General features: G+C 41.9%; 3 protein-coding genes across 6 annotated transcripts in view; all 3 read right to left on the bottom strand.

The window, feature by feature from the left end:
- LOC115203257 (switch-associated protein 70) overlaps positions 1-9,240 on the bottom strand; it is a 33,564-nt gene extending 24,324 nt beyond the window's left edge. Inside the window, exons 1-7 of one of the 2 annotated variants that reach the window (XM_029767793.1) lie at positions 9,096-9,240; positions 7,419-7,559; positions 5,407-5,580; positions 5,038-5,265; positions 4,625-4,771; positions 3,132-3,240; positions 2,741-2,922 (exon numbers count right to left, since the gene is read on the bottom strand). In XM_029767793.1, the coding sequence (XP_029623653.1) occupies positions 2,741-2,922; positions 3,132-3,240; positions 4,625-4,771; positions 5,038-5,265; positions 5,407-5,580; positions 7,419-7,559; positions 9,096-9,194 (1,080 nt within the window). In that variant the 5' untranslated portion in view covers positions 9,195-9,240. The remainder of the gene's footprint in view (positions 1-2,740; positions 2,923-3,131; positions 3,241-4,624; positions 4,772-5,037; positions 5,266-5,406; positions 5,581-7,418; positions 7,560-9,095) is intronic. The other variant, XM_029767794.1, reaches the window with a different exon arrangement.
- Positions 9,241-9,640: 400 nt separating this feature from the next.
- On the bottom strand, positions 9,641-15,566 carry LOC115203256 (wee1-like protein kinase 1-A). Its single transcript, XM_029767792.1, has 10 exons — positions 14,590-15,566; positions 14,051-14,268; positions 13,464-13,530; positions 12,572-12,744; positions 12,189-12,457; positions 12,012-12,101; positions 11,806-11,891; positions 11,547-11,717; positions 11,186-11,331; positions 9,641-10,954 (listed from the first exon to the last, which is right to left on the bottom strand). Exons 1-10 carry the CDS (start codon positions 15,055-15,057, stop codon positions 10,801-10,803), a joined length of 1,842 nt encoding a protein of 613 aa, XP_029623652.1. The 5' UTR covers positions 15,058-15,566; the 3' UTR covers positions 9,641-10,800.
- Positions 15,567-16,016: 450 nt separating this feature from the next.
- On the bottom strand, positions 16,017-25,657 carry LOC115203255 (zinc finger protein 143). 3 transcript variants are annotated; one of them, XM_029767789.1, is made up of 16 exons: positions 25,570-25,657; positions 24,572-24,684; positions 24,348-24,437; positions 24,018-24,113; positions 23,719-23,844; positions 23,003-23,196; positions 22,812-22,877; positions 22,623-22,736; positions 22,425-22,500; positions 22,064-22,189; positions 21,707-21,886; positions 21,368-21,595; positions 20,420-20,574; positions 17,507-17,662; positions 17,152-17,253; positions 16,017-16,484 (listed from the first exon to the last, which is right to left on the bottom strand). In XM_029767789.1, the coding sequence occupies exons 2-16, from the start codon at positions 24,675-24,677 to the stop codon at positions 16,404-16,406; spliced, it is 1,896 nt and encodes a 631-aa protein (XP_029623649.1). In that variant the 5' UTR covers positions 24,678-24,684; positions 25,570-25,657; the 3' UTR covers positions 16,017-16,403. The 3 variants fall into 3 exon arrangements, with proteins under 3 accessions (XP_029623649.1, XP_029623648.1, XP_029623650.1); XM_029767788.1 differs by lacking the exon at positions 25,570-25,657 and having other exon boundaries at positions 24,572-25,548; XM_029767790.1 differs by lacking the exon at positions 25,570-25,657 and having other exon boundaries at positions 24,018-24,101; positions 24,572-25,548.
- Positions 25,658-25,721: the final 64 nt, after the last annotated feature.

Here is a 25,721-nt window from a genome sequence, read left to right as displayed (position 1 = left end):
TTGCTGTCTGTTGCTTGATAGCACAATGTACCTTCGTATAATTCTACACATCTGCTGTTTGTAATGAACATTCAGGAGGATGTACTTTGCTATAAAGAGCTACAACCCAAATCTGTTCGTTGGGCTCTCAGCAATCACTTAACACCATGCCAAAACCGGACCAGCACGTGCGTCCGCAAATTGATTTTGTCCCCCCACACCAAACGCGATCACGACACACAGGTTGAAATATCAAAACAAACTATAAACCAATTGTGCTAATTTGGAGACAGGTCGAAAAGCATTAAACATTTATGGCAATTTAGCTAAATAGCTTGCAGTTGCTAGCTAATTTGTCCTATTTAGTTGGCTTGCTGTTGCTAGCTAATTTGTCCTGGGATATAAATGTTGAGTTGTTATTTTACCTGAAATGCACCAGGTCCTCTACTCCGACAATTAATCCACACATAAAATAGTCAACCGACTTTAAATGGCGATTGTCATCTAACTTTCATAATAATGTGCATTACCACAACCGACCGACCGACCTCAGTTCATCTTTCAATCAACCACGTGGGTATAACCAATGAGGAGATGGGTATATGCTTCTAAAAGCCAATGAGGAGATGGGAGAGGCAGGACTTGCATCGGGTTCAGCGTCACAAACAGAAGCAACTTCCATTTTAGAGCTTGGCAATGCAGATGCTCGTTGGTGCGTGCGAGCAGTGTGGGTGCAATAATTGAATAACATGTATGCGTAAATTTCTTTTGCAACGCTCACGCATGCGACGCATCCGGTTTGGGTAGCGTGTAACTTAAGGGTGGTTATTGACCAGCTCCATTGTTGCAATAATTAATAATTACATGTGTTTGTTTTTAATATATCTAAAAGTCTCTTTCCTTTGAATCAGAAATACTCCATGACACGCCTCATGGGTCTCCCGGTCACGGCCAGCTGCGACACAGCCTGGGCTCGAACCCGGATCTGTAGTGACGCCTCTAGCACTGCGATGCAGTGCCTCAGCCCGCTGCACCACTCGGGAGGCCCGTTTGGTCTTCATTTAAGGTTAGGGTTATGCACTGCTAGCATTTAGAATTTGTTAGCCTAGGCTACTACCCCCCCTAAACATAGACAGGTTCCACACTGAAAATATGCAGAAACTTTTGCTTGATAAAGAAAAAGAGCGTATTTCCATCAGAATCATTGAGCCTAGGCCTACTCACTAAACACATGTCCTGGCCATAATTCCTCACCATGTAGAGTTGTTCATCCATTTGGAAAATTCTAAGGAACTCACATAATAAACTAAATTGAATGTCTGTGTATTGAAAAGATTTTGGTTTGTATCCTTGAAAAATGTGTCTTTCAACTTGCTAAATTGAGCCCTGTTTCAAATGATCACTCTTTGAGAACAACTGTTCCAGACCTGAGATGCAAATCACTTCGCACTATTCTGTTATCTTTTATTCTGTTATATTACATCATGTTTTTTTACTATAAAATAGGTGTCGAGTGTAATAAGGGCTTAGGAAAAATGAGCATCTTGTCTGCAAATTTTTTTATTGACTGAATATATTAAAGGCAATTTAGCAATTAGGATTCGTTATCTGTAACATTCTGATAAATTAGGCATTGTTGCTCACTGTTGGCATATACTGTAGATAAATACGCACATATTTTTTCTAGTGCCGCCCTTGTTCTAAAAATAGCTTATTTTATTTTGAGTACTCCAGAAATTAAATCATGAGGGTACTCAAACAGAAGGTCAAATTCCCATCCCTAGTTCCCTCAGCAAGCTGGTCCTGGGGCTCTGTTCACAAACACAAAAGACCCCACGGAGCCTCAGGACAGAAACACAATTAGAGAAAACAAAAATATACTTGACACATTGAAAAGAACTAACCAAAAAACAAAGCAGAATACCTGACCACGGTGACATCGGCAAACTTAATGATGGTGTTGGAGTCTGGCCGTGCAGTCATGAGCGAACAGGGAGTACAGGAGGGGACTGAGCACGCACCCCTGAGGGGCCCCTGTGTTTAAAAGTGCCTCAAAGTACAAATAATTGATAGATTTTTTTTGTGTGTTCTCTGTTAAATGTTTGCTCAGCCCACATGCTCTAAGGAAAGCTTTGACTTCCGACTCAGTGGGCATAGCCTTGCTATTGAGAGGCCACCATAGGCAGACCTGGCTCTCGAGAGAAGAAAGGCTATGTGCACACTGCCCACAAAAGGAGATGGAAAGTGAGCTGCACTTTCTAACCTCCAGCCAAATGTATGACCATATAAGAGACACATATTTCCCTCAGATTCCACAGACCCACAAAGAATTTGAAAACAAAACGTTTTTTGATCAACTCCCATATCTATTAGGTGAAATACCACTGTGTGCCATCACAGCAGCAATATTTGTGACCTATTGCCACAAGAAAAGGACATGTGAAGCACAAAAAACAATGTAAATACAACCCATATTTATGTTTATTTATTTTCCCTTTTGTATTTCAACTATCTGCACATTGCACAAATGTCTCTATTATTTTACTGTTCATTTTTATTATTTTTTTTAAAATTATTTTTATTTCACTTTTGTTTATTATCTATTTCACTTGCTTTGGCAATGTAAACATATGGTTCCCATGCCAATAAAGCCCTTTGAATTGAATTGACAGAGAGAGGAGAGGGACAGAGGGAGCGAAACACACAGAGAGAGAGAGAGTGAGAGAGAGAGAGAGAGAAGAGAGAGAGAAATAGACAGTACCTTCGTCATGGACTCCAGCTGTCTATGCTTGTTTTCATTGGCTATCTGCAGCAGCCTCATCCTCTCCTCCAGCTCCCCCTGCTCGGCCTGCTGTTTCTGCCTGAGCTCCCTGCGCCGTAGCCTGGCCTCACGGTGCGGAGAGGGCAGTCCCAACCTCAGCAGCTGGATGCATGTTTGGATGGCTGGGAGGGGAGGGGAGGAGAGTCAGATAAAGAAAGGCTGGCTGCTTTATCTAATGTAGCGCCCTCACATCCTGATAAACACACAGCTGGGCCAGAGTGGTGTGAGTGTAAGTTCCTCTGAGATTTAAAATAAACCCTAATGTGGTGAGAAAAAAGCTGTGCTGTTTACATAATATGTTAAGATGGTGGTGAGGAATTGGTCACTTTACCTTGAATCCATTCTTGTTTCCTCTTCTTATCCGATGCGCTGATCTCAAAGCTTTTGTCACTGCACTTGACTATAAAGAGGCATTTCTTCCCCTCCTTGTCTGGTAGAGACTGCAGAGAGAACAAGACGTCACACACTCACTGCACACTTCCTTGTGTTGACCCCATTAACCCTCTAGAGTTTGATGAAACATTGAATTTGTGACTCTTTTCAGGAAACTAGGCGTATGTTGCGTGTCACTACTTCACAGGAGAGTCATATGAACGTATTTTTTATTAAAATGCATTTTTTTGTAGGGAATGTCTTCTGGAACATGGGAACTTTCATGTGCCTTAATAACAAACTTGTGGGCCTCCCGAGTGTGCCACTAGAGATTCTGGCTATGAGTCCAGTCTCTGTCGCAGCCGGCCGTGACTGGGAGACCAATGGGGCGGTGCACAATTGGCCCAGCGTCGTCTGGGTTAGGGGAGGGTTTGGCCGGCAGGGGTATCTTTGTCCAATCGCACACTAGCGACTCCTGTGGCGGGCCAGGCACAGTGCACGCTGACACGGTCGCCAGGTGTGTGCGGTGTTTCCTTCGACACATTGATGTGGCTGGCTTCCGGGTTAAGTGGGCATTGTGTCAAGAAGCAGTGCGGCTTGGTTGGGTTGTGTTTCGCAGGACACACGGCTCTCGACCTTCGCCTCTCCCGAGTCCGTACAGGAGTTGCAGCGATGACACAAGACTGTAACTACCACAAAATACCAGAAAAATACCACAAAACTGTGTAGAAAAAAGGGGTAAAAACAAAAATAATAATAAAAAACGAAAAAAACATTTACAAGCTTGTATGCCATCTGTAAATACTAAAACAATTGTTAAATTACTAGCCTAGTTGGTTTAGCCACCGAAAAAGACAGGAACATTCCCGCTAGCCATGATTGGCTGAGATAATGGATGGGCTGGACATGCCGAGAGATGAGTTCGGATTGGTCTGCCATGTAGCACGATTCTGTCTATAACATGAGCTGGTCAGAATGTGTAGGTAATCCTTTCTAACACAGCTTTTTTGAAAGATATCACGTAGTAGTAGAAATGCAAAGGTGTTACTCTCCACTTTCTTGAGGAACGAGTTTTGAAATCAGTGGAATGCGGACGCTACAGACGTTTTCGTGAAAATACAGTTTTTTCGGGATGTTTCATGGTCTGACAAACACCACTCTAGCCCTGCCACCTTTCAACGGAGATACGGAAGGGAAATATCGGTGGATTGAGACACAGCCCATGCAAAAAACATATATCTCTAACTTAAACAGATAGATTTTGATGGGGATTGTTTATTATGTTAATTACATTTACGTGGGGCCGCGGAAATCGTAAGCTATGGGTTAACAATGCCAAAGGAAGCTGGTTAACAAAGGTGGGCTAGCATGCATTCCAACGCTCCACACAATTTATTTAGGAGTTAAATGATAGCATTAAGAGTGACCAATGGAATAATACATTGTTATTACCTCCACACAACAGTTGCGGTCCAGCAAAATGTCTCCCTTCTTGTCAGTGAGGTCCTCACTCACATAGTATGACATAGAGTTTGGTCCAAGCACAAACCAGCGCTCTGTCCAATTTTTCCTTTTGTGGCCTTTTTTCATCATGTAGCCCTTCAGGAAAAAATACATGAATCTATCACACTCAAGATTGTAATATCTTATCTATATCTATTTTCTTGCTACCCCCAGCAGAGGTCTGAAAGAGGTCAGTGTAGAGTAGACAGTCACTGTGTCCCAAATAGCACCCTATTCCCTATGTAGTGCAGTACTTTTGAACAGACCCCAATGGGTTCTGGTTAAAAGTATTGCACTACATAGGGAATATGGTCCTATTTGGGATGCATAAAGTGTAGTGAGAGAGGGTACCGCAGGCGAACCTGTCTGAGAACATCCAGTATGAGCTCCTGGAAGACCTCAGAGATGCCCATGGACAGGGTCTGGCGGTTCATGCCCTTACTGAAGTGGCCCATGCCAACCAGCTCTATCAGCTCCCAGGCACTCAGGCATTGCTGCTTCCTGTTCAACATGAGCTTGTAATCATCAAACCTCTCCTGATTCCAAATGCCTCCCATGGCCTCCATCAGCATCCGCAGGAAGTACTCAATCTGGAGGGGGGAGGAGAGGAGGGGAGGACACAGCGAGTCAGTCCTGTGGTATGAATGGGAATTATTTTAACTGGAAGAGCATAATTACTGCTGAACAAATAAGATATGTATGTGTATTAGAGGTGTTGTCTTGGCTCTCACTTCCTCTGTGATGATGACCAGTGGGTACCTGTCTTCAGACAGGAAGTTGAAGATGCACCAGACCTTGAAGGCGTCATCGTTGGAGATGAGAAGATGGCTCATGTTGATGTTTTTCTTGAAACACAGTGTCCAGCACACATTGTTGAACTCCAGTATGTCAAAGTTATCCCTAACCTGTAATTAACATAAACAAAGCCAACATTTACACAAAACAGAACAAAACAACGTCCCCTATTTTTCTTCAACATACTGGAAGTAAGAGCAATAAGATTAGAAAGGGTCAGTAGTAGCCTAATATTTCTCTGCCCTACGTTTTAGCCCACAGGATGTGAAGTACAAACATAATGTTCTTCGTCTCTTCATTTCAATTCAAGTCAGATTCCGGAGGAGAAAGGCAAGGAAATAGCCCCCAAGTACAAATAGCGCTAGGACTAAAGCAGTTTACTAATTGACATCAGTGTTAGTGTTATTGCTATGGAAACAGTTGGCAAGCCTTGCAAGTCTACAGATGTGGGCTATATCTGATGGTCTGCCAACTAGAGAACTGAGGACAAAAACTTTGAAGATCACTTCTTGCTTTATCACTGGGGTTTACAAAGTCAGTGCATTCATTACCAATGGCTGACTGCTTGAATATTAAAAAGGACATGAGTAATTATTATCTCTCCGATGCCAATAGATGGGCCTTTAAAATCTTCCTTCCCATGCACTGCCGAAGTCATAATAAAACTCCTTGTATGCTATTTTTTTATCTCACTCGAGTTGCGTTCTGATTATGAGTCGGTCTCTATAAATTTGCTATCACAAAAAGGCTCCCAAGCCCCAAAAAGTTTGAGAACCCCTGCAATACGTCAAACAACAAGGTGTTTACCAATCAGATTGTGAAGCTTTTCTAGAAAACAGACTCAGCGAAAACCAAAGACTCTGCATCGTGCAATCATCATGTTCTGGAATAGATCTACAGTAGTGTGCGTGTTAATCCTTCACTTCTAAATGCAATGTATGACACAGGAGGATATGGGAGTAGCTGATGTAAGCTGAACGTTTGTTTTGAAACGAAGGCTATATTTTCTTGTACTCATTGCAGTAATTTTCAGCACACATGGTTTTTTCTTTCGATAACTCACAATGGTGGGTCTCACACCTCCTTGATGGCTGTGAAACAGAAAGATTCTGCCACTCACACAGTAGACATACCATAACAATGGCAGCCTTGGAGCAAGCAGGATCTGTTTGACCTTGAACATTTATTTCTCAAAAACCAATACATTTTAATACAGGTGACATGCATAATATGGGTGACATGCATATCTTAAAAACTAAGATAAATACTGAAAATAGCAATAACGCTCATATTATGAGCAAGGAAAATTATATACAGAAAAACATTGATTTAAAAAAATTCTAAAGGCACCCATAAAACACTTCCCATTAAGTCTTATCATACACTATGGGGATACGGCACTCCAAAGTTACACCTCATACTCAGGGATCTGTCGACCTAGATGCCATTCTAGTGGTTCTATTTCTATGGACCCAACACCCTGATGAAATCACCAAACGTAGCCCTCCCCTAACAGACCCACTGAGGTGAGGAGACAGGATGATGCAGGTGCTCAGCAGCACCTGACTGCAATGTCGGTTTGACATTTTACTGTATTGTTAGGAGCTAGTAGCTGCACCTGCTATAACATCTGCCAAACTGTGATCAGATAAACTTTGATTTGAAGTCTGCCAACTCCTTGTCACTTAAATTTATTTTATTTATTTAAGAACAAATTCTTATTTTACATTGACGGCCTACCTCAGCCAAACTCTCCCCGGTTGTGATACAGCCTGGGATCGAACCAGGGTCTGTAGTGACGCCTCTAGCACTGAGATGCAGCGCCTTAGACAGCTGCGCCACTCGGGAGCCCACTTAGACTGCTGCGCCACTTGGCATGACAATGAGCAATGGAGTTGGAAAGAGCACAAACAAATCTAGGACCAGGCTAGGTGCTCTTACTGCTCACCTTGTCCAGTATGAATCTATTGAGGTAGGGCATGTAGCCCTGGTTGGACACAGGGCCCTCATCGTCATCCTTAAAATGCTCCTCCAGTGCCACCGGGTCATGGGGTACCTTCATCACGGTGCACAGGTTATGAGAGAGCACCTGTAGAGCCACAGTCAGATCAGTCATGCAGTCAGGGAAACCGTTGCTGTCATAGTAATATCATTCACCAGATATTTCCCCCCAATGCTCAGAAGCATTTTATACAGGCTATGCACAATGAGTCTGGGGGCGAGGTTACTGTCATACTGTTGGTATTCACTGGGCATAGTAGAGAGATGATGCTACAGTAATATTGGGGTGTTCAAGGGATATCAAAAAGATTCCTCATGCCAGTGGGTATCATGCTCCCATTAACACAATTACATGGTGATTTTTCAAAAGGACCTCTGTTTAGTCTAAGATCACATTGACATGCATGACTAAGCATGTGTTGCTGTCAGTTCAAGCATCACTGCCCAAGCATTAGTTCTGTTCCTTCCTGGAAACATTTACAAAAAGTGTGTTGAAAAGGTCCCTGTTGAGATGTAGAGTGAAGTAAATATATCAAAATAAATCTTATGATATTTACAAACAAGCCACTCATGAACATCTATAATCTAGACAAACGGAACAGACTGGACTGTCTGAAAAATAATATTAACAATGGATGGTTGACAACATTTCCCAGCCAGTCAGGACGTTCACTATGCAGTGTTGTAATAGCTCAGGTGGAATTTGGGTGCTGAATGAAAGGTGAAAAGACTACATTTCCAGACATCGAAAATGCTTATTTTCTGGATGTCTAAAGTATGTATATACGTCTATGATTGGTTCAGATGTTGTATAGTCCGGACCAAAAATCAACGTCCTTGGATGTTGAAATCAAGACCGGTATGGACTGCACCAAAAAAAAACACAAAAAAAAATAGCACCAAAAAAACGGTCCAAAAAAATACGTCCAAAAGACGTTAAGGTCGGTAAATGTTTAGTGGAGTGTCTTCATCAGAGCCTGGCTGGTACACAGACCACCAGGCAGACAGACAGACCCAGACAGGAAAACAAGACCTAGCCTTCCAAAGCAGTGCCCCTTGCCTTTTACAATTTCAACACTCTTACTGTAGATTCTGTCCAAATGACAGAATATCGCGTGTAAAGCAAGATTATCATCAAGGCATGCATGTCCCACATTCATGGGTATCTGTCAATCAACAAAGGCTATTTCCATAGAACCATTGTTATTCCTGTTTTTGTGAGAAAAGGCTAGACATAGACATGAGTAAGAGAAAATACTACTGATATAAGCAGAAACTGAGTAGCCTGTGAGTTGAGGGACAGCAGAAGTTTGTCTTTACTTTGCTGTCGATGTTGCCGACTGAATTATCACTTGGCAGTTGACACAAAATTCCCTAATGTGAGGGAAGCGAAGCAACACATAAAAGTATAGTGTATAGTGAATTATACATGGTCAAATATTTTTTTCTCCAACTGATCAGAACTTTTTGTTTGGGTCTGATATTCGGATCAGCAACATGATAAAATATTCCACGGTTAGAATTCATTTAGATTTAGGTTAATTTATCAAAAAGAAAACAATCGTTAATTTTACTTCATTAGTAAATAATACTGTAGGCCTACTAACTACGCTTTAAAGCCTACCTTAAGCTGTGATTTGGACACTTTCCCACTTTGATCCACGTCCAAGGCTGTGAATGCGTGCCATATTGACTTCAGAAATTCATCCCGTAGTAGACCCATGTTCGTAGTCCCTGGTGCGCTCGATGTCAAAGTAAAACTGCAACTTTTTTCGGACACTGACACATAAGACAGTCACGTGATCGAGTGTCGCAGCAGGAAACTGAGACGGTTTCACCCAATCACTGTATGGTAGCACGACATAGCACATAGTTGTGAAGCGTGTTGAGCTTTCATCAGTATTCAATTGTGATGAGTAAATGGTCAATTGGTAACAAATAATAGCTTAATAAAAACATGTCCCAACAATGAACAAGTCTGTTGCATAGTGGTACAGACGATCAATTTACAATAAACTATATGAAACAAAGTTTGTCTGTATAATCTGAAAGACCACCATCTGTAATTTATCTTCATTAGATAACAGTCTTCCCACAGACTACCATGTGTAGTCCCAGTTGTTTTTGTTTACAGCAACATCCATCCACAAACATGACAGTTCCAAGGCATCCATATTATCGGGAGAGAATTTATTAAAATTGGAACAAGTAACATGAAACCAATAGCGGTAAATAGGTTTTGAACAGAAGTTAAGTCCAAGCCTAAAATACTGACTACTAAAACAATTGTCCAGTGGCTCCATACGTCATATATAAAATAAATGACACAGGGGCTTGACACAATGATCCACTTTGACCAACCCATTACACAGATTGGATGACTCATCATGAAAAATTAACATGAGTAAAACATCTTAAACAATCAGTGTACACAACTCAGTACATAATGAACTTCAGATAGGAAATGTATTACAGATGCAACACATTGAAACACCATGTTTTACAGAAGAGATTGATTACTGAAACTATTCTAAACATCTGAATGGAATTTATAAATTCACTGAACTCCACTAAAGTTCAAGACAAACCAACATATATAGCAGCAGTATGCATTAGGACATTTAGCAGACACTCTTATCCAGAGCGACTTACAGTAGTGAGTGCATACATTTTCATACCTTTTTTCGTATTGGTCCCCCGTGAGAATCGAACCCACAACCCTGGCATTACAAGCGCCATGCTCTACCAACTGAGCAAAACAGTTTGCATAAGGCAAGTTCAAAGTGCTCATTGTATCATTCCTAGTCAATGGTCCAGTTCCACTACCTGACATCAGGTATAACAGACTACGGTGCAAATTTTGTATTACACCATCCCAAACCCTCACACTGGCAACAGAATGTTCTAGCATGCGCCCACATTCCATTAAAAACAAAAATCGGCTTTGTTATTTAACACAAATTGCCAGAACATGCCAAGTGCTTGGGAAGATAACAACCCTTTCACTCTTTAGTCAAATAATTTTTGTCCATTGTCTTACTAACCCTTTCCTTGTGCCAAACAGTAAGAACTATCATAGTCGGTTTTGACACTCTGAAGCCCATCTCTCCATGTCTGCCATGGGAGGCCTGCCCAGTTCACTGGTGAGTGCAACCAGGGTCATATTCATTAGAGCACACAGTAGGAAAAAGTTTTGCAACAAAAAACAAGCATTTCTAATTGGACAATTTCAGGTAGTCCCACTCCGTTTTGGCCTGTTTTTTTTCTCCATGTCGTGTCTAGTGAATACGACCCTGTCTGATACCCATTTGGGTTGGCAGTTAGCCAGCTCAGTAGATGGTCAGGCTGACTGAGCGGTTCATCTTCTTGCCGATGAGCCTGGAGCTCCTGCTGGACTGGAGGGTGGAGCGCGTCAGGACCCTATCAGAGATCAGAACCTTCTCCTCTGCGGCTACTTTGGCCTGCTGGGCCTTCTTCAGCTCCCTGCACGAGGACAAATACATTGTTAGAGAAGCCATTCATAACTACCAAGAAAATAGTAATTACATCTGAAATGGATTCCTGAATCATTAAAGAGTAGGTAGCATCACATAATTTATTCACAAAACAAACACTATATCGTAGTATTATCTCTAACAGTCCTACTTACGATATAAATGAAAAAGGAAGGAAAGCCTGGAGACATGACATATGAAGAGTGAAGAGGGTACGTACTTCTGCAGTAGTGCATTTTTGAACTTCTCTGCGTTGAGTTCCACACGAAGCTGGTCAGCGCTCATGCGGGAGGCAGTGAGGAGGACGGGGTGCTTGGTGAGGGAAGAGGCAGACGGCCTACTGGCAGGGTCAGGGTGGATCATCAACTGCAGCACATAGTACATTAATACCACTAATTAAACATTATTACTACTGCCTGTCCTGCACACAAACCACCATTACAGAATGAAGCACTGCATCCAACATGGCACCCTAAACCCTTTATAGTGCACTACTTTCGACCAGGGCTCAGGTCAAATATGCGCACTATGTAGGGAAAGTGTACCATTTGGAAAGCACCCCTGGTCATTGCTAGTCATACCTTCAGCAAACTTGGGAATTCCTGTGAGAGCACTTGAGGTATCGCAGGTAGTTTTCCTTGTCTGATGTCATGCCACTTGTCACCATTAGTTGGGAGTGGTTCAGCTCCTGAGGCACTGATCACAGTCAGTGCTAGGGCAAAAATATCTGCCCTGATGAGGTTTCTGTAGTCCTGAAAAACACATTGGTTCAGTTGTTAAATCACATGATTTTGGATAATTTAACAAATGAGGTGGTATGGGGAGGACTTATCCAATTACCTCTTGTAAGACTTCATTGGCCAGGTACCTGCTGTCCCCTTCTTCAACTTGAGGATTGTCCATTCTGGTCACATGGCCAAGATCACCTGAGGGAAAAATACAAAAACAAAACATCAGAATCTGGCTGCCTGGTTGACAACTACACTCAATTATTAGCTTGTTTCATTTGCATGATGTTTTCTATTAAAAAAAAAGTGTTGAAGTACCTATTTTGTAAACAACATTTGTATTTGGTCCTTCATCATCATCAAATTGATCGACACACACCACAGTCCTCCGGGATAAGAAGATGTTGCCTGAGAAAAGTAAAGCACGGCAAGTGTTAAATCATAAATATTAATGATTTCAATAGCTGAGCTGTATGCAAAACTGCAGCTACTTACTTGGCTTGATGTCCATGTGAACCAGAGAGGTGGAGTGAATATACTTCAGTCCACGGGCCACCTGAAGGAGAAGGTCCTTGAGGTCCAGCTCAGAGAAGAAGCGCATGGTTCTGTAGTTCTCTGTGACCACGTCTGCCAGTGTGCCGCCGTTACAGTACTCATTCTGAATGAGCATGTGGTCGTCCTCTGACCAGGCAGAGTAGTACCTCACCACATGGGGGTGCTGTCCCAAGACCGCGTGGGCATACACCTCCCGGAGTGCATTCTGTCTGTGGAAAACAGAACACAATATTAGCACAAAAATGGCATAGCATTAAGGTCAACGAGTCATTTAAATTTTCACTTGGATTGTCAGCTTTTCAAAATCCAAGGGATTCTCTTACTCGTCTACAGATCCAGCGAGGGGCTTCTTAGAGCGTTTGATGGCATAGATGCAGCCATCGAGTCTTTTCACACATTTGAAGACAGAGCCAAACTCCCCAGATCCTATCTTCTCCAGCTCATGAAACTCTGTGGCATATCTTGATATCATGTTGCTATCCAGAAGAGTCATTCTCTGCAAGAAAAGGACAGAGTTGCTTAGAAACTTATCTAAAGTACAGTGTGTGTGTGTGTAATAAACCAAATCAAAACCTAATTTTATGTCACATGTGCCGAATACAACAGGTGTAGACCTTACAGTGAAACACTTACTTACAAGCCTTTAACCAACAATGCAGTTAAGAAAATACCCCCCCAAAAAGTGAGAGATATGAACAAATAATTAAAGAGTAGCAGAAAAGAACAATAGCGGGACTATATACAGGGGGTACCTGTACAGAGTCAATGTGCAGGGGGCACCGGTGTCGAGGTAATTTGAACATGCAGGTAGAGTTATTAAAGTGACTAGGCAAAGATATTAACAGAGGAGCAGCAGCGTAGAAAGGGGGGGGGGGCAATGCAAATAGTCTGGGTAGCCATTTGATTAGATGTTCAGGAGTCTTATGGCTTGGGGGTAGAAGCTGTTTAGAAGCCTCTTGGACCTAGACTTGGCACGCCAGTACCGCGCAGTAGCAGAGAGTACAGTCTATGACTAGGGTGGCTGGAGTCTGACAATTTTTAGGGCCTTCCTCTGACACCGCCTGGGATAGAGGTCCTGGATGGCAGGAAGCTTGGCCTCGGTGATGTACTGTGCCGTTCACACTACCCTCTGTGGTGCATTGCGGTCGGAGGCCGAAGCAGTTGCCATAAACAACTATAAAAGTAAAACGTATATTTGTGATTACAAAAATATACCTTTGATGGTGGAAGGATGTCCTCTTCACACTCTGCATCACTGGCTTCCATGTCCTCTCCACATGAGCTTTCGAGACAAAGGAAAGTAAACAAAATGTGTTATATAGCATTCCAACCACTGGAGGGCAGACAATCCCTACAAGTGCACATTGTGAGTGTAACCATGTGGCTTTGGGTTGCTGCCAACAAGCATGCAATAGCCAACCGATTTAATGCACACTCTAGATCTAGAAGCATGTCTGAATCTATGTCAACTAAGAATAGGCCATGCTCCATTTACACTGACAGAAATACAAATCTCCCAATTCTAACATGCTTCTTTTTTGTGTATAGTCATAACAGGTACTTGAGTTGTGGCACGGTAGTAAAATCTGATCTACTTTACAACACTAACTGCAACTACTTTTGAGTTTTATAAAATGGTTCTGACAAGAGTTTCACAACTACCTTAGGATATGGGAGAGTATAAAGAGGAAATGGAGTTTGTTTGAGGTCAGTAGAAACTGAAGTTCCACTCCCACCACACCCACAAAATCCCAATTTAACACCTGGTAAATAATGACATCAGTATAAGGTGCTTCTCTTACTCATTCCTCTGTGATCTCTTTCGGTTGTTCCTTTGTAACGTTGCTGTCTGGATCAGTAATGAGTCAGGGGTGAATGGATTGATGTTGATCATGGGTGCCTGTCTACTCCTGCTGTCTGTGTGTGGTCTTCCTGTTGAGTCCCCATTCATGTTGACACCTACTCCTACCTGGCAGACGGTGGATCCTGTGGCCACTGCCCTGGCTCTGGACAACAGACTCTGAAAGAGAAAACAAAACATTGCATTAGATAAGAATAACGTGTATGGTTGGTGAGGGTCATATGAATACAAATATGGATAACAAGTCACAAGGAGATCAATGATTCAGGGTAAACGCAACTATCCCATTGCCTGTAACAAATGGTAATATAATCAAACTATTCAGTCTTCTCATGTTCAAACATGTTGAAGACAGAAATAGTCAGTCATATTGCACTGCGGCTGGTTATCTCTGGCTGAAAATGTTAAAAAGTTAATTTGATCTTACATTGTGGATCTGGTAGAATCATTTGAGAAAAATAACATGTTACTGTAGTTAACCTTAGGTGTGTGGGGGACATCAAATAGCCGGAGTTTTCTGAAGGTTTTATGGGGCGGTGTGTCGGGACAACCGGGAATGGGAGAGCTCCCGTCCTCCTGATTGTAGGAAAATTCCGGGGACGAGCTGTTGTAGTAGGGCCGGGCCCCTTTTCTCAGAGAAAGTGACCCCTTCATCAAGTCAGTCCCTGGTGATTTTAGGGGGAAAAGACATCCAAATCCCTCCTCATCCCAATGTTCAACGCGATCCTCCGCGGTAGCAGTCTTCATGGTGCTGTTACAGACGTCTTGGTTTAAGTAGGAGTTCTGTCTCGGCGATTGCACTGGAGAGTCCATTTCGGCGAGACTCGACTCGGCTCCAATGCTGTTGTTGCCATCGTCCTCTCCGTCACTCTGGTTGAAGTCTAGTCTCTGTCGAATAGGTCCCATTTTCGGGGACATACCGATGAACATTCGGCAACTGAAACTCATCACTTCCCAGGCGCAGTAAAGTTGGCTATAACGTAAATGTGGCTAGCTAGCCAAATCGTTTTCAAATTATCCCGAGTAGTTTGACATGTGTGCCCATGGCGATACAATCTTGAGTCAATTTGTAATCCAAAATGACGTGCCTAAATAAATTAGCTAACGTTCGCTCACTAACTTTGCAAATACGTTAAAACGGTTAGCTAGCTACAGTAGCAGGTAACGCGTTAGCTTCGTCCCATGAGGAGCACACCGTACCGGCAAACACACGATATTATGCTGAGCGCTTATTTACGACAAAAAACGAATTTAGTACTTGTGTCTAGCTGTGAAAATACTCCAGTCGACTGTTTGTTTACCCGAAATATTGTCAATTTGTTCTGCCAATACTGCTCCGCTTCCCGTGACCGTTGGCAGAATTATTCCAATCTAAAAAAAAAATCCATCTTCAGCCAATGAGAACACATTCCTGAAGTTTGAAACGCGGGCGTTACATTCTTCGAAGCGAAGTTTCACGTCACTTTGGCGAGAATTGAATCCTTGGTTCTTTAAAAAAAATTTTTTATCCTTTGACGCTTTTAATTAATTTGTCCGCAACATTAGTCCCCATTGTTCTGTATTGCAATTCATTGCCCTTGATCTTATCAGCTAATCTTTTAGCACTCACAAGAGACATCGATCCTTAATGATATACCAAGAAGCAATTTCATTAAATATTTAACATAAAGCCAATATTCCCAAAAATCTTAAATTGATAAGAATTGTCCAACTGCTCATATAATAGTATGAGCTGATGACGTAAATGTGTGTTAGACATTTTAAGCACATGCTATAAACAAATATACTGGGTCTTACACATACAAATAAATTCAATAAAACACCAAAAAATATCCTGTTTCAAAGTAATCAAGTAGATTTCAGATGATAAATCCACAACATTATCACAAAAACAATTAGTGAAAATATATAGAATTGTACTGCTTTATTTAACAACCAATGTGTATCCATTATTTGTACATATTCAAAGTTAAAATATATGCTGGATTCAAAACATTGGCTATTTACTGTATATACACAGAATACAATATTCACACATGGAAAAATGGTACGAAAAGTCCAAAAACACATTACATTTCTTTATCTCATTCATGCAGAAACACACATCTTACTCATGGATGTTTCAGCATTACAGACTCTTTGTGCAGCCATATCAAAATGTCTATTTACAAATCTTAATAAAGAATTTCATGTTTGATTTAAGAACAATACCCTTGAGTCAGAAAACTGTAGAATATGTATAGATCTGTTCTCATCAAATATTTCAATAGAAGTCATAGTACTGAAAGGCTTATCTAATCATCCAATCCCATCTCTCCTTGTTGTATTCTTGATGCTATCCTGATGGCTTCTTCGAGTGAAGGTTGTTCACTGAGCTAAGAAACAGAAAGGTTGAAATCACACAGTGAGAAAACATAATATTATTTATGCAAAATTGATGGTGTGATCAGGTGTAAGTAACATAATACAAAATCTCTTGTCATTAGATCGTTTTTAAACTAAGGATCCTCCCATTGCAGTAAACAGTAGCTCATGTAGGCGTCAAAGGGAAGCCAACCTACATAGCAAACTGACTGGAGTCTACAGGGATGAGTCAAGACTAACCTTATTTACTTAAAACACCTTGTATTAACATCACAATGGAAGGACTGATGTGATCGTTGAATACCTAAATGTTATTGTTTCTATTTACCAATGGATTTGTCAGGAATAGTCAGCAGTCTTTGGAATAGACAGGAGAAGTGCAGAGTTCCTAAAACATGTGTACCTCAAGACAGAATAGGACCCTTAGTGATGGTCAATACAAAAAGAGGCCTGATCTCAGATTCACACTGCTGTAGGCCAGCTCAGTTACTACAATAGAATGCGCTGTACTTCTTTATAAGGCTGTGAGTTAGGCTAACAAACAGCTGTTTGTTAAAGCTACTGCAGTGTCATTTGAACTTCTTATGCTTCTCAGCATCAAATGGGAATATATTGTGTGCCCTGCTTGTCTCTTAATGTTGCAATATGTGGTGTTTTGTGTCAGAGGGAGTCCCCTACCTGGACAGCGATCTGTGTGCCGTTTGAGGTGGCTAACAGAGTGACAGGGTGAACCCCCTCCTCTGTCTGCATGCCCTGAAAGGAGGCCAAATCAATGGCCACCTGGGGGGGAAAAAAAGAGGTCCAAAACGTATTAAGACCTAAAGTCCAAAATGCATCACAAGTCTGAAGAGGGGGTTTTCCCATTAAGTGGAAAGTACCCAGTTCTATTGGTGTTTGCTGTGGGCGTGTTGATAGAAATAGAATCACTAGTCATCATTCTAGTTCTGTCACTGTTAAGGTATCGAACAGAACTAAACACAGGGACACATTTGGGGATTTCAGCTCATGGTAGTAAAGTTTTAGTAAAACTCACCTGCTCTTCTGTACCATCTGCTGCTACCATGGTGACTGAATGTGTGCCATCTGCATTAAGCATTTCATGGGAAGGAACCGTGAAGGTGGTGCCATCACTGGTTACCATGGTAATTGTGTTTCCCAACGCCTGCATGTCAACCTGCGAGATACTGACCTGGAAATGAAAAGGCAAGTAACATTTTATCATACACTATACATCTTAGTCCTTTCCCAACGAATTGAGGCTGTTCTGAGGGTAAGGGGGGAACAATATTAGGAAGGTGTTCTTAATGTTGTGTACACTCAATGTATAGTGTTTGTATGTGAAAACTATTTAAGATTCATACTTTCAGTTTTTCCAAACTCACTTCACTCGCTCATAAGAGAGAGGCTTGCAGTACTGGCACATGCGCAGATCAAATACATTGCTGGAATGCCGATTGAGCTGTTTACATGTCCTAATCATTCAAAAACCAGGTGTTTTAATTTGCATATGCTTATTTCGATTATGACCATACACCGATTAAGATAAGCATAGTTAGGTGTTTACACGACTAATGCCATACTTGGCCCTCTGTCATAATCAGTTTCATGTTTAGTTATTAGCGTGCATGTAAACATACCCAGTGTATGGTGCCATGGGTATAGAGATGTGCAGATGTAGGGGGATAAAGGGGCTTGTTGAGACATTAAGAGAGGTTGCTAACATAGAAATAGAAGGAATATGCTCATTCTAGTTCAGTATTTGCTAACCTGTTGGGTTGTGAAGTGTGATCAAATGCACATCCTTCAGTGGGGTGCATGGCCGAAAAAAAACTAGGTATAAAATAGAGCCTGCATAAGCTCCACCACACACCTTTATTCACAAACAACGTCTCCATCCTTTAAGCCATTTCCTGTGAACGCCATCTGATTCATTTTTTATTATGACAACTACTGTTGGGTATTAACATACGTTTTGTCTACCTGATATAAATGTCTTCGCAGTTATAATATTCAATCAATAAATATATATACAGTGCCTTCAGAAAGTATTCAGACCCCTTGACTTTTCCACACTTTGTTACGCTAAAATGGATAAACAAATAAATCCTAAGCAACCTACACACAATTCCCCATAATGACAAAGCGAAAAAACAGGTTTAGAAATGTTTGCAAATTTATAAAAAAATAACAGAAATACCTTATTTATACAAGTATTCAGACCCTTTGCTATGCGACTCCAAATTGAGCTCAGGTGCATCTTGTTTCCATTGATCATCCTTGAGATGTTTCTATAACTTGACTGAAGTCCACCTGTGGTAAAGTCAATTGATTGGACATGATTTGGAAAGGCACACACCTGTCTACATATAAGGTCCCACAGTTGACATTGCATGTCAAAACAAAATCCAAGCCATGAGGTCGAAGGAATTGTCCGTTGAGCTCCGAGACAGGATTGTGTCGAGGCACAGATCTGGGGAAGGGTACCTAAACATTTCTGCAGCATTGAAGGTCCCAAAGAACACAGTGGCCTCCAAAATTCTTAAATGGGCGAAGTTTGTAACAACCAAGACTCTTCCTGAGCAGTCGGGGGAGAAGGGCCTTGGTCAGGGAGATGACCAAGAACCCGATGGCCACTGACAGAGCTCTAGAGTTCCTCTGTAGAGATGGGAGAACCTTCCAGAAGGACAACCATCTCTGCAGCACTCCACCAATCAGGCCTTTATGGTAGAGTGGCCAGACGTGCCTTTTACTAAGGAGTGGTTTCCATGACAGCCCGCTTGGAGTTTGCCAAAAGGCACCAAAAGACTCTCAAGACCAGGGGGAAACAAGATTCTCTGGACAGATGAAATCAAGATTGAACTCTTTGACCTGAATGCCAAGCATCACATCTGGAAGAAACCTGGCACCATCCCTACGGTGAAGCATGGTGGTGGCAGCATCATGCTGTGGGCATGTTTTTTAGGGGCATGGACTGGGAGACAAGTCAGGACCGAGGCGAAGGTGAACCGAGCAAAGTACAGAGAGATCCTTGATGAAAACCTTCCCCAGGGTTGCCGAGTGGTGCAGCGGTCTAAGGCACTGCATCTCAGTGCTAGAGGCGTCACTATAGACCCTGTTTTGTTTCCATGCTGTATCACAACCGGCCGTGATTGGGAGTCCCATAGGGCGGTGCACAAGTGGCCCAGCATCGTCCGGGTTAGGGTTTGGCCGTCATTGTAAATAAGAATTTGTTCTTAACTGACTTACCTAGTAAAATAAAAGGTTAAATAAAATATATATATTTTTAAAAGAGTTAATCTTCCAACAACCCTTAGCACACAGCCAAGACAACTCAGGAGTCTCTGAATGTCCTTGAGTGGCCCAGCCAGAGACCGGACTTCAACCCGATCGAACATCTCTGGACTGACCTGAAAATAGCTGTACAGCAACACACCCCATCCAACCTGACAGAGCTTGAGAGGATCTGCAGAATTGGAAGAACTCCCCAAATACAGGTGTGCCAAGCTTGTAGCGTCATACTTAAGACTCAAGGCTGTAATCGCTGCCAAAGGTGCTTCAACAAAGTACTGAGTAAAGGGTCTGAATATTTATGTAAATGTAATATATCAGTTGTTTTTTAGATTTCTAAAAACGAGTTTTTGCTCTGTCATTATGGGGTATTGTGTGTAGATTGAGGAGACAAAAAAACAATTTAATCCATTTTAGAATAAGGCTGTAACGTAACAAAATGTGGAAAAAGTCAACGGGTCTGAATACTTTCCAAATGCACTGTATGTCTCGATGTGTGTGTGTGTGTGTGTATATACACAAAAAGAATATCCCCTTTCAACTTAAATATGTATATAGACTGCTCTAATTGATGCTTGTCCAATGTCTATAAATATGGGTGTGGTACACTTCCGGTGAAATTAAATGAGTGTGAAGACTCCATTTATTTTATACTAACCTGCTGAGTTCCATCCGGGTGTGTTATGAGCTGCACATGCTGCTGACCCATGGCCTCAGTCTCAGTCATCTGTTCCGAACAGGACTCCTCCTCCTCTTCCTCCTCCTCCTCCTCCTCAACCGGGGCAAAATTCACTGAGGGATCATCGATGGCCTCTGAATCACAACAATGACATTTCTCAATTATCGTCTCGTGACTCAGTCATTACTCTGGTTGCAGTCCTGATAAGGGCATAACAGCAGTCAGTGATTCATCGAGAGTCAACCTTTAAACAGAGGTATACGTCAGACTTCAGAGGTAATCTACAGGTAACTGCCAAAATAAAAGCAAACGCTTGAGTAAATTAGGGATACAGTATATTGAAAGCAGGTTCTTCCACAAAGGTGTGGTTCTTGAGTTAAATAAGCAATTAAAAAACATCCCATCATTCTTAGGGGTCATGTATAAAAATGCCCAGATGCTCATTATTTTGGCTACCATGGCTAGAAGAGAACTCTCAGAGACTTTGAAAGAGGGGTCTCAAAGGAGCATAGGGGGTTTAAACGGTTTGTGTCTCAGTCAACAGATCTCAATCAAATTGAACACTTATGGGAGATTCTGGAGCGGCGCCTGAGACAGCGTTTTCCACCACCATCAACAAAACACCAAATTATGGAATTTCTCATGGAAGAATGGTGTCACATCCCTCAAATAGAGTTCCAGAAACTTGTATGCCAAGGCGCATTTAAGCGGTTCTGGCGGCCCAACATCCTATTACGACACTATGTTGGCATTTACCTGTATGTTTTATGGTTATTAGGTCACCACTAGTTACACCTTCGTACACATAGGTTGGGTTCTTTTTTTTCTCCTCCCCCAAAAACAGAGGAGAGGAAAGACAAATAAGATGAAGTCATCCATTGATGACTAATACATCTGTGTAAGGTGGTGTTGACTTCCAAGCCTGACCTGTAGGGGGTTCATAGTAGGCCTCCTGCTCTTCCTCAATGGGCTCTGTGACGTTATGCGCTGTGCGTTTGTGCATGGCCAGGGTGGAGATCTGCTTGTAGGTCTTCCCACAGTGGTTGCAGTTGTAGGGCTTGCATGGTGTGTGGACAACGTGGTGTTTGTAAAGGCTGGAGTACTCTGTGAACCGCTTGTCACAGCCTGGGACTGTGCATACATAAGGCTTCTCTCCTGTAAATACATGCATTTCATTAATAACACTGTAAAAGGCCACACTACAAAAGGACTGAATAATGTTGTTGTGTGACGTTTAACATAAAGAGAAACACAAGGACTACATACCTGTGTGGATCCTCACATGGTTCTTATAGTTGGTGGCACTGGCGAAGGCTCGCCCACAGCCAGGCTCTGCACAGTAGTAAGGCCGCTCCCCTGTGTGTGTGCGAATGTGCACCTTCCTGATGTTAGAGGTAGTAAACGATCTCCCGCACCCCTCAAACGGGCACAAGAATGGCTTCTCTCCTACAGTACAGAGGGGATGATGAGCTTGTTCAAGACCTCTTCAAGTTCATGGTTGAGACAATTTATAAACAGCATGATCACATGATTTCTAATCCAAATAAAAACTAGTTGTACACTGTAGATTGCATATGTAGGGATAAGACTAGGTATAAGTCTGACTCTGGACAAGTTTTGTACCTGTGTGGGTTCTGATGTGCTTTTGGAGGTCACCTGACGTCTTGAACGACTTTGCACAGTGCACTTCCTGGCAGCGATAAGGCTTCTCACCAGTGTGTGTCCTGATGTGGCTTTTCAAGCCATACCCTTTTGGGGGAAAAAAATACATTTTGCTGAGTTGGAAACATGTGCTGTATGTTTAATGGTTCACAGTCACACTGACCGACATTGTTCAGATAATGAGGAATTGTTCAAACTGAGGAAACTGATATCTCCTTAGCCATTTCAACAACAAGGTTACAGTGACTTATGCCTAGAGCCCCTCCGCTTCATATCTCAAAGGATTATGGACCTTTGCATTAGTCTGAAGGTTGTTTATTACCTGTAGCAAACTTCTTTCCACAGCCCAGATGATCACACAGATATGGCCGGTCACCTGTGTGGTACCTCTCATGTACCTGCAGAGGGCAGAAAAGAGCAAATCAAACAAGATTAACAGATTAGTCATTTGGAACAGTTGAGTCTGACTCATTCTACATTCAAGAACCCAAGTCATCTTCAGGGAGTGAGTGTGCTTTACCTTCAGATGGTGTGCTGTTGTGTACAGTTTCCCACAGCCCTCATAGTCACAGCGGAAAGATTTCTCTGTCGGCTGCTCCCTAGAACTACGACCACTCTGCCTTTGAAGCACAATCTGAAAGAAATATGTATCCAATGTAAGCTGCTGGTAAATATGATATGACATAGATAAACATGAGAAGTATAGTACCTGCATCTGCACACCACAATCTTGCTCAGCTCTCATCAGTACGGAGTTGACATCATCAGCTTCCACCTGAGAAAACAAAAAGGAGGAAATAACCAATGACCATTTTACCTCAAACACAGATAAGGTATTTGAAAATTGCATATACTGCTGAGTTGATGAGCTGTTAAGATACAATGTCAATAGCAAACTACCTTAGCGGTGTATTGTTCCAGCACGTTGATGGTCTCTTGGTCGAGGGTTCCATCAGCGTTCAGGTCTGACACGGTTCCATCTGCCTGGATGGCCAGGATGGTGTTGGTCTGGGGCATCTGTACTGTGTGCTGGATGTAAGCTGTGGTGCCATCCTCCAGCTGAACAGCCTGCAGGGTATTCTGGTCATATGTATCTGTGAGGGAGTTTCATTGAAATGTATTACCCTCTGGCAAAAAGTTGTTTTAATTTTTCATTTACCCATCCAAATTTCTCCTGAAAAAAATTTAAACACTGTGTACAAACACATTTATTGACAAAGGGATTACAACAATCTTAAAAAGATGCAATATGCAGAAATCACTCCACCATTTCCTACTTGCTAAAATTATTACATTTGCTTAATTTCAGTTTATGTGACAAAAGAAGCAATGTAGAGAATCACTCACTGATCCATCTTAAATCTCTGAAATATATTTTCAATAACCATAAACATTGTATTTTCAGCTGTTTGAAGCATGTGTACAAAACCGAAAGTAAAAGATGCAAAAACTAAACTTAAGACCAGGAAGCATAGAAAAAATGCACATAGAACAGATTTACCACTTATTAGACTTGCTTTCAATGAGAAATGACAGATCTATGACTCACATTTCTATGCGAATTTGGTCAGGTCACCCAAAAGGCTACATGTTGCAGCTTTAAGATTGAGACAAACCTTTTGGTGTGTGGATGTAAGCCGTTGTGCCATCTTCCAGCTGCACAGCCTGACCATCCTCAAGTCTTAGACCATCTCCTCCAATTACATCACACAAAGGGGATCCTGTCCACCTGTTGGCCTCCTCTGATAAGCAAAAATTGGGAAATATTGATATTATATTACTTTTCCCATCACAACACAGTTTAATCTTAAAGTAAATAGTGACATGAATAAGCAAAATGCCTAAATTAAAAACAAAATAAGCAATGATTCATTAAAACACAGCAATAATTAACATTGCTAAGAGGAAAACAGACCTGCTCTTGGCATTGATACATGTTGGACATATGCAGTAGATCCATCCTCCAGCTGAATGACCTGTCCATCCATGAACTTGCCATCTGAAATGGAGACTGCACTCTTCAATCAGACTGCTCTCATCAAATAATGGACTAAATCATGCTAATAATCAATAGAAAGAAGAAATATGTCATGACTTCGCCAAGCAAGGTTAGCAACTCTTTCTACATGGTCAGACAGTTTGGGGGGTTACATTATGGGGTTGTGTTCACTGTTAGTCAAGCCAATACCTTCATGGCCACTTTCCATTACTGTATGTTTATGGAGATGATTGACATTTGAGTTACCTTTAGGGTTGTGCTGTATGTAAGCTGTAGAGCCATCTGCAAGGGTCACAGCCTGTAAACTCACAGTGTCCATGTCCATTTGATCACCATCTTTTGAACACAAATGACACAAGGGGGAAAAAAACTGGCTCTAGATGTATAACAGCATGTGTAAGTAACTTTTTGCTTTGCTGGAAACTTGGCAGAATCCCCACCGATAAATGGAAAGGCATGGATGAACTCACCTGAAACAGCCTCTGCCAAACAGAGGGTGACCTGCTGAGAGTCTCCACCTGCATTTTGAAACTCTGCAATGCCCTGGGAGTCCCGGTTAATCTGAGCCAACAGCATTGTCGCTCTGCCAGACGAACACACACATAAATTAAATTCACTGTATGTGTGGCTGCATTGGGTGCAGTCAGTCACTTTCCATACAACTCTTCTAGTCAGACGCACAAAAATAATTTATGGATGCGACTAGACCCACTTTATTCAATTGGGTAGCAGTGTCTGTTGCATTACTAGATCATATGTACACTAATAATACAAATCAAACGTCTAGCTGCTTCCAGCTGACATGTTGTACAACAGTTGATAGGAGCAGAGCAGATTCAACAGTTCATGTTGTTGCCAAGTTGGATGGAACTTGATAGGGCAGTCAACAATGCAGCCTCAGCTAGCTGTGTCAGACATAACGTTACCGTATCAACTATGAATGTGATTGGTATCTTCGTTACCTATACCTAGCTAGCTATATGTAACGAACTAAATTAGACAAACGTTAACTAGCTAGCGTTAGCTGAGAACAGTTTGTTCGATTAACGTTAGCTAACCGACACTCGGTGATAATTTCACTAACGTTAGCTAAGTTAGCTAGCTAGTTCGTTATTCATGTATGTACTAGCAAACTAGTTAATGTTGAGAAAAGGCAAGTTAGTTAGCTAAAGAAACAGTCAATGGGGAAATCGAGTTTATAAATTAGCCTCTTAAACGAACTGCTAACGTTAACTAGTTAGCAGGCAGCAGTTAGTAGTGTGAAGAGCGCGGACAAATCATTTGCTAGTGCAAATTAGCATGTGGGCTAGCGAATTATCTATATTTTTTTAGACAATACATGATTTAAACTATGGTTTAATGGAGTATATTTCTCATATCAAACGGCGAGCACAGATATCCCCTTCCGTCTCCCAAACTGGATATGGCTGTAGAAAGGCACACTGGGTAAAACCACATTTATACGAACCTCTAAAATTTCCAACAATCCCTTCGGTTCGACCACCATGCATCAGGGCAGGAAATGTTATCCTGTGCGCACACCCTGGAACATGTACAAAGATAGCACTTGCCCCGATGATTGGCAAATATTTCAGTCACGCAAGCTTCTAGTAATCTCAT

Source organism: Salmo trutta, chromosome 12 (assembly GCF_901001165.1).
Source record: "Salmo trutta chromosome 12, fSalTru1.1, whole genome shotgun sequence".
Lineage (NCBI taxonomy): Eukaryota > Metazoa > Chordata > Actinopteri > Salmoniformes > Salmonidae > Salmo > Salmo trutta.
This window is presented reverse-complemented; position numbering and strand designations above follow the sequence as displayed.